The sequence below is a fragment of the Carlito syrichta genome, unplaced genomic scaffold (genome assembly GCF_000164805.1).
Source record: "Carlito syrichta isolate Samal-C Ts95f unplaced genomic scaffold, Tarsius_syrichta-2.0.1 Scaffold89709, whole genome shotgun sequence".
Taxonomy (NCBI): domain Eukaryota; kingdom Metazoa; phylum Chordata; class Mammalia; order Primates; family Tarsiidae; genus Carlito; species Carlito syrichta.
The window spans coordinates 30824-45361 of NW_007033805.1; the positions used below are offsets into that span (position 1 = coordinate 30824).

The 14538-nt window shown below is 47.4% G+C and overlaps 1 protein-coding gene across 1 annotated transcript in view; it reads left to right on the forward strand.

Moving 5' to 3' along the window:
- The window catches only part of CUNH11orf70 (chromosome unknown C11orf70 homolog), a 35868-nt gene extending 22009 nt beyond the window's left edge, over positions 1-13859 (forward strand). Inside the window, exons 5-7 of the mRNA XM_008058345.1 lie at positions 6280-6452; positions 11398-11464; positions 13187-13859. Coding sequence (XP_008056536.1) covers positions 6280-6452; positions 11398-11464; positions 13187-13315 — 369 coding nt within the window. The 3' untranslated portion in view covers positions 13316-13859. The remainder of the gene's footprint in view (positions 1-6279; positions 6453-11397; positions 11465-13186) is intronic.
- The last annotated feature ends 679 nt before the right edge of the window (positions 13860-14538 follow it).

The following is a 14538-nucleotide window of genomic DNA, read 5'->3' on the forward strand; positions in this document are numbered from 1 at the left end:
AATTTTTGATTTATTGTAGAGATACCTCACACGGGATAGGAGTTATAGAGGAGAGGGGAATGAATGGAAGAGATCAGTAATAATTAAACAGATGATAAGCAAGAAAAAAACTATCTTGAGATTGAAAAAGCTCAAGGAGTTTCATGCTGGATTGATGAAGAAAGATACAATAAGATACATACTGAAGTTTTCCAGTAAGAAGTTTAAGTTGTCTACAAAGGGAAAAAATCAGGAAGAGGAATTTTCATTTATAACATTGAAAACTTGAAGATACTGGAATACCTTCTAAAGACTACTGTAAGAAAAAGATTAACAGATTAACCTGTAATTTTCTTGACAGAGAGCAATTCTTCAGCTTTTTGGGAGTAAGACTGAACAAACCAAGTGATACTATGTTCAAGAAGCAAAGCTCCTGCTGCTTGCTTTCTTTTTCTTTCTCTGTACCTTCAAACAGTTTTTGGTTTCATTTGTTTTATATACAGAGATTAAGGGGATTTTTCCTGAATATCTTGCATGGGAGCCCCAAATTCAAACTGCTACTTAGTTAGAACTTAAAAACATAGGTTTCATTTGTTTTATATACAGAGATTAAGGGGATTTTTCCTGAATATCTTGCATGGGAGCCCCAAATTCAAACTGCTACTTAGTTAGAACTTAAAAACATAGCTTTGTCAGGCTCAATGGTGTTGGGAGCCGGCCACGGAGGCCCACTGAGCGTTAGGGATCAGGAAGGGCCGTTGACCCCGAGACCACTAGAATGCGTTTCCAACTCAAAAAAAAAAAAAAAAAAAAAGAAATCTTAATCCTTTTTTGATGGAGATGTTTATTGCTATAAACTTCCCTCTTAGCACCATGTTTGCTGCATCCCATCGGCTTTTATTATGTTGTGTTTCCATTTTTTTTTTTGAGTTAAGGTCTCACTCTGTCATCCAGGCTAAAGTGCAGTGGCATACTCACAGTTCACTGCAGCTTGACCTCCTAGGTTCAGGTGATCCTTCCGCCTCAGCCTCCTGAGTAGCTGGGACTACAGGTGCATGCCACCATGCCTGGAGGCTTTTATGTTGTTTGTAAAGATGAGGTCTCACTGTGTTGCTTAGGCTGGTCTCAAACTCTTGGGCTCAAGTGATCCTCCCACCTCAGCCTCCCACGGTGCTGGGATTGTAGGTGTGAGCCACCGCGCCTGGCCCAAATTTTCTTCTTTTTTGGTAATTTATGTATTTATCATTAAGCTACATTTTCTTCTTAAGCTCTTCATTAGTCATCTTTGTGGCCACTCTGGAACTTGTTTAATTTTTTTTTCTTCTTCTGTTTAATTTTCCTGTATTTGTGTGGTTTGCAGAGTTCCTTTTACTATTGATTTCATTGTGGTCTGGGAAAATACTTCATATGGTTTTTATATAAATATAGCTATTCCTGCTTGTGTTTTTTGTTTCTGTTTGTATGGAGTATTTTTTTCCCCTCTACTATGTGTATACATTTGCAGATCAAGAGAGTTTTGTATAGGCAGCATGTAGTTAGTTGGATCATGTTTTTTGAATCTGTTCAGCCAGTCCATGTCTCTTTTTTATTTCGAGTTGGAGTCTGACCCCATCGCCCAGGCTGGAGCGCAGCGGCACGCTCAGGCCACCCCAGCCTCGACCTGCCGGGCTCCGGCGATCCCTCCGCCTCAGCCTTCCAAGGAGCTGGAGCTATAGGCGCGTGCTGCCATGCCCAGCTATTTATTTATTTATTTATTTATTGTAGAGATGAGGTCTTGCCAAGTTGCCCAGGCTGGTCTCGAACCTGCGGGCTTAGGCAGTCCACTCACCTCGGCCTCCCAGCGTGCTGGGATCACAGGCTGAGCCGCTGAGCCCTGCCTTTATCTTTTAAGTGGAAATTTTAAATCTGTCTACATCAAGATTATTATTGATATATGCAACTAATTCTTATCATTTTGTTAATTGTTTACTGGTTATTTTAGATATCTTTGGTTCCTTTCTTCCTCTCTTATTGTTTAACTTTGTGATGTGGTGGTTTTTTATAGTGGTAACATTTGAATTCTTTCTGTTCCTCATTTGTACGTTTGCTATACCACTGAGATTTATATTTTTGTGTGTTTTGTGTGATGGTAGATATCATCTTTTTTTTTTTCAGATGTAGGTCTCACTCACGCATTTTCTTATACGGCTGGTCCAGTGGTGATGAATTCCCTTAGACTTTGCTTATCTGGCAAAGACTTTATTTCTCCTTCATTTATGAAGGACAGCTTTGCTGAATGTAGTGGTGTTAGTGTGTAGCTTTTTTAATTTTTTTATTTTTCCTTCAGCACTTTGAATATATCGTCCCATTCTCTTCTGGCTTGTAAAGTTTCTGTTGAGAAATCCACTGTTAGTCTGATAGGGGTTTCCTTATTTGTGACTAGATGCTTTTTTCTTGCTGTTTTTACAATTCTCTCTTTGTCTTTGACTTTTCCTAGTTTGATGAAAATGTGCTACAGGCAAGACTTCTTGGATTGTATCTATTTGGGGATCTCTGAGCTTTCTGTATCTGGATGTCTAAATCTCTTGTTAGAATGGAGATGTTGGCAGCTATTATTCCATTAAATGGGCTTTTTATTACTTTGGCCTTCTCTTCATTTCTGGAACACCCATAATTCCAAAATATGGTTACTTTAGGGTGCCTGTATGTAATGTAAACTTTGTTCATTCTTTCATATTCTTTTTATTTTCTTTTTGTCTGACTGGGTTATTTCAAAAGACCAATCTTCAAGTTCTTCTGTTTTGCTTAGTTTATTGTTGAAACTCTTAATTGAATGTTTTATTTCATTCACTGAATTCTTCATTTCCAGGTTTTTTTGTATGATACCTATCTCTTTGGTGAATTTCTCATACATATACTAGATTGTTTTTCTGATTTATTTATATTGTTTATCTGTGTTCTCTTGTATCTCACTTAGTTTTTTTGTTTTTGTTTTTGTTTTAAGTGAGAAAGCAGGATTTACTGAGAGGACAGAAAAGCTCCCACAGTGGGAGGGGACCCGAAGGGGTTGCCCCACAAAGCTTCTTTGATATCATTATTCTGAATTTTTTCTGACATTTCACAAATTTTCTTATTGACTAAAATCTGTTGCTGGAGAATTATGTTCCTTTTTTTGTTATTGTTTGTGAGTCAAGGGCTCACTCTGTTGCCCAGGCTGGAAAGCAGTGGCATGATCAGGCTCACCATAGCCTCCACCCCTTGGGCTCAGGCAATCCTCCCACCTCAGCCTCCTGAGTAGCAGGGACTACAGGTGCGCCACCACACCTGGCTGATTTTTGATGTCTGTAGAGATGAGGTCTTAACTATGTTGCCTAGTTTTTCTAACTCCTAGGCTCAAGCAGTCCTCTTGCCTTGGCCTCCCCAAGTGGCGAGGAGACAGGCATAACCCACCACATCCAGCATGTTGTGTGTGGTTTGTTTTTTTGGGTTTTTTTGAGGTGTCATATTGTCTTGCTTTTCTGTATTACTTACGTTCTTACATTGATATCTGTGCATCTGATGTAACAGTCACTTCTTCCAATTTATTGGGTTGGCTTTTGTAGGGAACGATGTTTTCCTGAAGATGTATCTGTGGTGTTGGTTTGGCGGGGTACTTGGTTTTTATTCCTGGCACTCACAGTGCTGTAGTCTTCATATGATTTCTTTGGCTGTATGCAGCAGCATTGGGGTGTGTGGTTTTTCTCAGTAGCTTAGGCAGTGGTTACTAGTGAAGGCCATGGCGAGGTTTTGCTGGGCATGGGGATACCAGGCAGGCCAGTGCTCAGGTCTCAGTGGTGGTGGCAGACCACATCTGCCTGTCCTTGGGCCTCCGGGTGGTATGTGTAAGCACCAGTGCTAGCAGGTACAAGTGGGCCGGTTCGGGGCTCCAAGCATCTTGTTTGGATACCTGCAGTGATGGCAGTGGGCCGGGCATGTCCTTGGGCCCCTGGGCAGTATGCACAGCAGGAGTAATGGCCATAGCAGGGGCGGGACAGTCTTTGGGCCCCCAGGTGGCATGTGTTAATGGTGGCGGCGACTTGCTGGCAGGCCAGTTTCCTGGTCTCCAAGTGGCCCGTGTGGGTTGCTGCCAGATCGTGGCAGATTGGGTGGGCCCGGCCTCAGGCCCCGGGGAGGAGGGCACAGATGTTAGTGGTGGATGTGGCAGAGCGACCCCCAGGCCCCCCGGGCGATGTGCTCGGATGTGGGAGGGTAGGGCCAGACCCGGGAACTGTCCTTTGGTCCCGCAGGGAGTGCCAGGGTGGTGGCGGCACCAGTGGCGGTGAGTGGGGAGAGCCTGTCCTGAGGGTGTGTGGTGCTTGTGGTCCTGCTGCGGGCGGGGGTGGGGTTGCTGTCAAGCCTCAGCTGCTGGTGGTTGGCCCTCGGCCTCTGGGGAGCACGGGCTTCAGCCTGCAGTCGCGTGGCCACTGCGGCAGCAGGCGAGCAGCTCTCTGGGCTCATGCACGCGGGCGACAGCCATGCCACTGACGGGGAGCAAAGTCACTGCCCGGGGCTAGTCTGGCTGTGGGTGGAGAAGGTCTGTCCTCGGGGTGCGAGTGCCTGCTGGACCGGCTGCTGGGAGGGGAGAGGCTGTCCGAGGTGTGACCTCGGGGGTTTCAGACGTCACATTAGCAGGTCTCAGGCTGCAGGGAGCGTGGCTGGGGCTCCCCCGCGTGCTGCCCACCCCCCAGGGTGCAGGCCACTGTGTGCTGGCGCGCTGGGGACCCTGATGTCCTGCCCGGGCCAACCAGCATCGTGCCGCCACGGCCCCCGGTGGACACTGGATGTCAGTGAGGCCCAGGGATGTGGCGGGGTAGCGGCTCTTGGGCCTCGGGGAAGGACCCAAGCCTGGCAGGGCTGGACTCTCCGAGTGCCGTCCTGTCGCCGCTGAGGACTTGGGAGTGCGTGGACCAGGCTGAGCGCCCTCTCTGGGCCGTGCCGTCCTCAGTCTCAGGGTCCACGGGAGTGGGGGCAGAGGCTCTCTCCTGCCTGGGACTGCAGGGGTCTCGCACCCTTTCCCTGTGCTGGGGGTCTCCCCTCCCTCTCAGCCCCTCCGCGGTGTTTTCTGTCACTTCCCTGCGGAATCCCAGCATTCCCTCTTGATGCTGTCTTGGAGCGTGACCGTTCTCTAATGTTTTGCTTCTTTGCTCAGGAGGTGAGGGCCGCTGCCTCCAGTCGGCATCCTGAAGACCCACCCATCCATTTCATCAAGTGGCTTTTTCCACCTTGTTCTCGGCTGCAGTTACTTTATTGTTTTGCTCTCTTTTTTTGAGTTGGAGTCTCACTCTTTTGCCCAGACTGGAGGGCAGTGGCTGCGCCCGGCCACCGCAGCCTCGACCTGCTGGGCTCCGGCCACCCTTCCGCCTCAGCCTTCCGAGTAGCTGGAAGTACAGGCGCGCGCTACCACGCCCGGCTCATTTTTGGTTTACTGTAGAGATGAGGTCTCGCCAAGTTGCCCAGGTGGGTCTCGAACCCCGCGGGCTCAAGCAATCCACTAACCTCAGCCTCCCAAGGCGCAGGATTACAGGCTGAGCCACCAAGCCCGGCTGTTTTGCACTTATTGTATCTATATTTTATTGCCAGCTATTTCACATTCTTTTTTTAAATGGGTGGGGTATAAACAATCCAGTAAAAGAAACACATGTTATAGCTTATGGCCATCACCTTGTTTATGTCTGCTCCAGTCAGTAATAGATTGGTGTCTGTGAGGCCCAGTAGTACAGGAAAACCCCCATGTCAGATCTAGTTGCTCAGCCTCAGATGGGTGATTGAGAAGTGATTTTCTATAGAAGATCAGGAAAAGGAGAGGTGGGTTTGGGGCCCTAGCCCGGGTGGTTCCCGATGGAGTCCCTGCAGGGGTCTGGAAGGCACCATCCATACCGCAGAGGTAGTCTTAGAGACGCCCGTGTTTAGCCCCAGAGAGAAGCAGAGACCAGAGACTTCACAAGTGGGAGGTTTCCCATTTTTTAATGCTCCCCCTTATTTCCAAATGAGACTCGAGGTGACCTAATGCTAAACACACAGTAGTACTACACAGTTACTAAGCATGAAAGCTGGAATAAGGAAAGGGGAGGAGAGACGGAGCACTGTGCTTTTGTTCATTTGTGGTTTTCAGTGCAGTCTATGGCCTGCTGAAGCCACGGTGCTTTACAGTTTATTCTTTGTGCATTACTAGCTAATGAAAAGATGGCGTCAAATAAGTGCAGATCACAGGTGACTCTGCAGTTGAAAACATAAACATGAGTACCTTGAGTTACGTCATTTTAACAAACATGTTACCATCAGGTTTTGCTAGTGGAAGACTCGGAAAAATATGAAGTGTTCAGCCCAGCAGACAGAGAGGAGTTCCTGTTCTGCGTGTTCAAACACCTGTGCCTCGGTGGAGCCCTCTGTCAATACGAAGACGTGCTTAGCCCGTATCTGGAAACAGCAAAGCTGATCTATAAGGACCTTGTGAGGTGACGTGGCCGATCACACCCCGTAACGCCCTCCTTGATAGAATAACTGACGGTTTAGCCACGGTAGGACCATGCGACGTCTCTGCGCAGTCCAGTTCGCAGCCAAATGCATAAAAATGGCTGCCCTGACCCTCACCACCTCCTCCGTCTGCCAGGCTGGAGACTCTCTGAGGCTTCAGTCCGCTCATTCTCCTGCCACTTGGTACTTCCTTCTCCGCCTGTGGCCCTGGGACATTATTAGCAAGGGCGGCCTGCCGGCCTCTTCCCAGCCTCAGGCCCCTGAGGATGTGAGTCTGCGTGGCTGATAGTAAAGCCCGTGCCGTGTTCCGAAGGGGTGGCGGAGTCTTCGTCTAGGGGTGGCTTTGCCTCTTCAACTTCATCCCCAAGCTGCTCAGCTTGTATGAAGCATCCCAGGGGGGTTTCTCTCTCTTCTCAAGATCAAATAGGAGTAGAGCCTTCCAAGTTGCTTGTTTACTTTATTTCTTCGAGTCAGGGTCTCACTCTGCGGCCCGGGCTGGCGTGCAGCGGCACAGTCACAGCTACCACAGCCTCCGCCTTCTGGGCTCAGGTGATCCTTCCGCCTCAGCCTCCTAAGCAGCTGGGACTACAGGTGTGCCACCATGTTCAGCTTTTTTTAATTTTATTTTTTATGGAGATGAGGTCTCCTACGTTGCCGAGGCTGGTCTCCGAACTCCTGGGCTCAACCAAAATCCTCTGGCCTCAGCCTCCCAAAATGCTGGAATTACAGGTGTGAGCCACTGTGCCCAGCCACAGATTTCTTATACTTTTATTTTAATGGAAGTGGATGTTCTTTGGTTGTGTTTTTCAATTATGAAGATATTGGATCATCTATCTTAAAATGCAAAGAGGATAGAAACAAGAGAAAGCAAAGAGTCCCAGAGGTTAGTTATGTGACTTTAATAGGAAAATACCAGAATTAACTTCTTGTCAGGTTTATAATTGTGTCTTTACTTACACTCAACATCTGAATTCTCGTGTCTGTTCCATGTGTGATGTAGCCACAAAACAAACTGCACGATTGAGTTAATTTATTAGTTAATTTCTGATACAGTTTTAAAAACAAAATTATTTCTTTTTTCTTTCTTTCTTTTTTTGAATCGGAGTCACACTCTGTCGCCCAGGCTGGAGTGCAGTGGCACGTTCACAGCCACCGCAGCCTCGACCTGCTGGGCTCAGGTGTGTACCACCACACCTGGCTAACTGCTTGATTTATTGTAGAGATGAGTCTGGCCAAGTTGCCCAGGCTGGTCTTGAACTCAGGCAGTCCTCTCACCTCAGCCTCCCAAAGGGCTAGGATTATAGGCATGAGTCACGGTGCCCGGCCTAAAAACAAAATATTTCTATAATTTGTCTCTGAAAGTTTTAATAAAAAATTTATTGTGTCAATACATAAAGATTATTGGAAGAGCTATGCTAGTAACAGAATTTCAGAAAAAGTGTATAATACCTACAGCAAACACATTGTGTCCTAATCATTTGCACCTCCTGTGAGCTTGCTGACAGCCCTCGGGCCCTGGAGGCACTTACTCCGTTGTGTACCCTGGACAGACACACACACGCATGTGTGATGCACAAACACACACCCTGCCCCCACCACTGCTGTGTACGGTGCCCGTCGGCCACAAGAGCCTGTGGAATTCCTCACTACCGTGTGCTGTGGGGGAGGCATTCTTTTGGGGATATTGGAATTAGAAACATCTTTAGAATCTAAACAGTGAGGCCGGGCTCGGTGGCTCAGCCTGTAATCCCGCACCTTCAGAGGCCGAGGTGAGTGGATTGCCCGACCCCGCAGGTTCAAGACCCGCCTGGGCAACTTGGCGAGACCTCATCTCTACAATAAATCAAAAATCAGCTGGGCGTGGTAGCACGCGCCTGTAGTTCCAGCTACTCGGAAGGCTGAGGCGGAAGGATCGCCGGAGCCCAGCAGGCCGAGGCTGTGGTGGCCGGGAGCGGCCGCTGCACTCCAGTCTGGGTGACGGAGTGAGACTCCGACTCAAAGGAAAAAAAAAAGAGACTCTAAACAGCGAAGACACCGCTTGCTCCCAATACTGCCTTCCCTGGATTCTCACCTGTGACTCTCTCTGCGTTTTGGGGTGCTGAGAAGAAAGCTGAATGCTTCCCAGTGTCTGGCCTGCCCTTGCAGATAGATGTCACCACAAACCCACCCAGCAAGGACCGTCCCTTACGTTTGCAGACACTAGGGCCCACAGGGTGCGATTTAGGAGTCCTGGGCTCCAACAAAAGGGCAAAATTTTGCTAAAAGATATTCTCCTCATCATTATTACAGGTCCTACAAAGTACACCTTTTATTTTTTATTTTATTTTTTGAGTTGGAGTCTCTGTAGTCCAGGCTGGAGCAGTGGCATGGTCACAGCCACCACAGCCTCAACCTGCTGGGCTCACATGATCCTTCTGCCTCAGCCTTCCAAGTAGCTGGAACCACAGGCATGTGCCACCATGCTCGGCTGATTTTTTTATTTGTTATAAAGACAAGATCTTGCCATGTTGCTCAGGCTGGTGTCGAACCCCTGAGCTCAGGTAATCCTCTTGTCTCTGCCTCCCAAAGTGCTGGGATTACAGAGGTGAGTCACCATGCCCAGCTGAAGGAACACTTTTTAAATGTTTTGCAAATGTTTTCTTTACAAAGATTAGAATTTATTTAAATCAAATAGGCAATATATCAGAACCATTTTGTTAGAGAGTAAATGATCAATTATTTCATTACATTTACCAAATGTATATGCAGAAATAATTCCATAGTTACTAATAATGCTTGTATCTTTTCTGCTTTAGACATTAAATACTTGCTTTTGTCAAAGTTTCTGGAAAGTTCCCCAACCAACATATCTACCCCAGATGCAAAATCTTATTATTTGAACAGAAAAGCTTAGATTATGGTGCTCAGATGCTAGTTAAGCAGTGGGTCCTTGCTTTTTTAAAATGAGCAGAGTGACTTAGAATGGTCTATCTACCCTGAAGTTTAAGGTCATTATAGGATTGATCCTCAGAAATTAGAAAAATATTGATAAGAAATAATTATGGCTGGGCATGGTGGTTCACACGTGTAATCCCAGCAGTTTGGGAGGCGGAGGTGAGAGGATTGCCTAAGTCTAGGGATTTGAGACCAGCCTGGGCAACTTGGTGGAGACCTCGTCTCTATACTCAATCAAAAAAGAAATTAGCTGGGCGTGGTATTGTGCATCTGTGGTTCCAGCTACATGGAAAGCTGAGGCGGAAGGATTGCCTGAGCCCAGCAGGTTGAGGCTGCAGTGGCCATGAGCGTGCCACTGCACTCCAGCCTGGGTGACAGGGTGATACTCTGACTAAAAAAGTAAGAAAGAAGGAATTACTTTATTTCTCAACCATTAATATAGTAACACTCTGTAAAAGTATTATTTGGAAATTAGGTTCCAGCATCCTTAAAAACTATAGTTATCTGAAGATGGAATTAGTGATGGGCAGAGCTCTGCTGTGATGCAGTTATCAGTAGAACACAACAGGGCACTGATGAAGACCATTTTCCAGTGCCTTCTCTTTTTTCTTAGGAGACATATAACAGGGCAGGCCGCCCCAAGAGGTACACAACACAAGCTTCAATGCACGCACACGTGCACACACACACTCGCTCACACCTCACTCACCTAAGAATCTTGAACCCTGAGATGGCTAGGGCAGGCCGTCCCCAAGAGGTACACAGGCTTGAGCGCACGTTCACACACACACACACACACACACACACCTCACCCACCGAGTCCACCTTCTTCCTCTTCCTCTCCCAGTTACTTTTGCTTATGTAGAAGAGAAGCCAGCCGGGCTCGGTGGCTCAGCTTGTAATCCCGCGCCTTGGGAGGCTGAGGTGAGTGGATTGCCTGAGGCCGCAGGTTTGAGACCTGCCTGGGCAACTTGGTGAGACCTCATCTCTACAATAAATCAAAAATTTATTGTAAAGTGTGGTGGCTGGGCGCAGCGGCTCATACCTGTAATCCCAGCACTTTGGGAGGCCAAAGCGGGAGGATTCCTTGAGCCCCGGAGTTTGAGACCAGCCTAGGCAACATAGCAAGACCTCATCCCTACAGAAAATAAAAAATCGCCCAGGCATGGCAGCATGCACCAGTAGACTCGACTGCTCGGGAGGCTGAGGCAAGAGGCTGGCTTGAGCCCAGGAGGTCGAGGCTGCAGTGAGCTGTACTCACATCCCTGCACTCCAGCCTGGGTGACAGAGTGAGATTCTGTCTCTAAAGAAAAAGAAAAAGAGGCGAGTATGAAGTAGAAATGTCCCTACACGGAGATAACAAGCATACAAGTCCACATCGGTAGTTCACTTCTCAGTCAGTTTGCATTCCCAGTGTACGTTGTCACCGGTAGTCGTCTGTGGGAAGAGCAGCCAAAAGAAAGCCACTGAGAGAAAATTATTTGTGAGACGATATAATTTGGCAGTCTATAACTTAATCTCCATAGACGAAAAGGAACCATCTTAGCTGGCATATGAGAAAATTCAGCTTTAGAGAGAGGAGTTGGGCCCGAGTGAAATAACAGACCAGTGGCAGAACTGCCTTGGTAAGAAGGTGGCTCCTTCTCCCCTTGGGCATGCCTTCACCCACCTCGCACGCGGGCCACACTTCGGTCTGACTTCTACAGATCCCAGCTTGTCTAGTCGCCATCTCTGTAGCCGGGTGGCCCATTTCCCTATCCGAGTCGCAGCCTGACCTCAGACTATCAAATTCAGTTTTCTGCTATTTCAGTTCTACTACCCTTGCCTCGCCTTAGCTGGAGCCTCAGATGCTGTTTTTGCAAACCACTTTGGTTGAATGTTATTTGTTTCCATGTTCTACATAAATAAGAACACTAAGTACTAAAAGGGATCATTACTATGCTTGTTATATGTTATATGTTAAATGTATCTTTCTCCACCCCCCCTTTCTAGCGTTCGAAAGAATCCTCAAACCAAGAAAATACAAATCACCTCTTCTGTCTTTAAAGTTACAGCCTATGTAAGTGTGAGGGGACGTTTGCAACCACGGAATTTACTTACTTGCTATTAATGGCGTTTTTGCCCCTCCAAGAGTTAGCAAGGAGCTCAGAGTTGCGCCCAGAAGGAAAGACAATGATATTCGGGGTTTCTTGAGGATAAAGGGTCGATAAAGGAAGCTGCCGCCTGGAGAGCGCCTCCAACTTCTTCCCTGGCTTCCTGTGTGCTGAGTGATGCTCCCTACTTAACTTAGCACTAAATCTGGGACTCAGAGGGAGGAGGGGACAGTTCTCTAGTCTGTCAAACCATAATTCATGGAGCAAGTGAAGAAGAATGCCATAAATGTGTTTATATCCCTGAACCTGGTACTCGAATTGGAGTATCATAAAAAATATGATTACACAGGAAGCAGTTTCAAAGTAACTTCCCTCGGTCACTTAACAATATCTCCTGTGTAGCCGCTAGTGTGCTGGGCTGAGTCACAGTGAAACAAGAAGCACAGTCCCAGCCCTCACAGATCACAGGGGCCATGTCCTAAAAGAAAACAGAGAGAAGGAAATTGCAGAGTAGGAAATTTTGTGGCCTCCAATTCCAGCACTTTGGGAGTCTGGGGCGGGAAGATTGCTCGAGCCCAGGAGTAGGAGACCAGCCTACGCAACAGAGCAAGACCTCATCTTTACAACAATTTTTTTTTAAATTAGGTGAGCGCGGTAGTGCCTGCCTATAGTCCTGGCAACTTGGGAAGCTGAGGTGGGAGGGTGCTCTGAGCCCAGGAAGTCGAGGCTGTTGTGAGCCATGGTCATGCCATCACACTCCAGCCTGGGTGACAGAGTGACATCCTCACACAAAAAAAAAAGAAAGAAAAAATTATTTTGCAATATCAACACTTTAGAAGCAAATGTGGGCCATGGGCAGTGGCTCAAGCCTATAATCCCAGCACTTTGGGAGGCAAAGGTGAGGGGACTGCCTGAGCCCATGAGTTTGAGAACAGCCCAGGCAACTTGGCCAGGCCTCATCTCTACAATCAATCAAAAAACTAGCCAGGCATGGTAGCGCGCGCCTATAGTTTCAGCTACTTGGAAGGCTGAGGTGGAAGGATCGCCACCTATGGTGGCTGTGAGTGTGCCACTGCACTCCAGCCTGGGCATCAGAGTGAGACTCCAACTCAAAAAAAAAACACCTTTGAAAATGATGAGCTTTCCCTTTGGACTGTTAAATTCCTTAAGGGCAAGAATCATGTGTCTAAGTATTATCTATATTTATTCCTAGCCCAGTCAGTCAACATTTTTAAATAGTCGTTAATGGCCAATTTATTGTCCAAGGTTTTATGTATGTTTCATGTTTTGACAGAAAATAGAGAAAAGTCAAATATCTTTGTGTGTGTGTGTGTGTGTGTGTGTGTGTGTGTGTGTGTGTGTGTTGGAGTCTCACTCCGTTGCTGAGGCTGGAGTGCAGTAGCACGTTCATGGCCACTGCAGCCTCGACCTGCTGGGCTCAGGCGAACCTTTCGCCTCAGCCTTCCAAGTAGCTGGAATTACAGGCACGCACCACCATGTCCGGCTAACTTTTTGATTTATTGTAGAGATGAGGTCTCACCAAGTTGCCCAGGTGGGTTTCGAACCTGCAGGCTCAGGCAATCCTCTCGCCTCGGCCCCCGCAAAATGCTGGGATGACACTTTAATGATCTCTTGTTAATGATCGTTGTGGGGCTGTATTCTGAATAACTCAGGCTCCTCCCTTTCAGGATTCCGCTGGCATGTGCTACCCTTCCACGAAGAGTCACGAGCAGACGTTCTCTTACTTGATCGTGGACCCCATCAAGCGTCATGTCCATGTTTTATACCACTCTTACGGAGTGGGGGAAATGGCTTGATGCTCTGTCATGTGATCTGTTGTCTATTGTTTTTTTAATCATTTTTTCATTTTACTACTAACATAAATACATATTTACTCTGTAAATTAATGCAAGAAAAATGTGAAGAACCTAATTCAAACAGAAGAAATTCAAACAGAAGAAAGTGAACCCCAAGATCTTTTCTTTTGTTTGTCTGGAATACTGACCAGGAATGAGATGCCATGCCTAGAGTAACCTATACCAAAAAAGTTGGGTTTTTTTTTTTTCAGAAAGTCACAAAGAACTAAAAATCTGGCTCATATTTGTTGCCTTACGATTCCAGTAAGTCCTCAATTTCCATGTATTTTATTTTAGAAGCTAATTAATTTCGGATGGAAGTTGTAGCAGAAAACGAAACACCTCTACTGAGCCTTAATATGAATTGTGTTTCTTTAACTTGTTTTGTCTAATAACGTTTCTTTGTCGCACACGGGTTTACGTCTCTAGAGCTTGGATGAGCATAACGTTTCTTTTGCTGTATTCGTTCCACTTAAAACCCTCAATAAAAAATGCTGTTCGGAAAGTTTGGCAAACTCTTTTCATCTCATCGGGACCCAAAACTGCAGCCACCCCCCAGCCGATGCGAGCGCTTTGTACAGACGGAGGGATCGCCCCGTGGTCTGGGGGGCTGGCGGGAGGGAGAAGCAGGTCGGCTTGGCACCGTGGCTCCTCGTGTTCGCAGAGCAAGTGTAGCCTGAGATTTCTTTTTTTCTTTTTGGAGTTGGAGTCTCACTGTCGTCCAGACTGGAGAGCAGTGGCCGCTCCCGACCACCGCAGCCTCGACCCGCTGGGCTCCGGCGATCCTTCAGCTCAGCCTTCCGAGTAGCTGGAACTACAGGCACGCGCTACCACGCCCGGCTTGTTTTTGATTTGTTGTAGAGATGAGGTCTCGCCAAGTTGCCCAGGTGGGTCTCGAACCCGCGGGTTCAGGCAGTCCACTCACCTCGGCCTCCCAAAGGCGCGGGATTACAGGCTGAGCCACTGAGCCCGGCTGAGATTCCTTTTTAACAGAAAAAGTGGCTGGCGCGTATTCCGCAGATGGTGGAGAGCCCACAAGAGATGTTGAGACTTGGGGAGAAGCGAGTTTGGCGTGTGTGTCTCTGCGCTGTGGCGATGAAGCCGACCTTCCTCCACGCGAGCCTGGATTTGAACCTGGAGGGCAGCTGGCACTTGGGCCTAGAGCTCAGAAGAGCCAGCTGCTT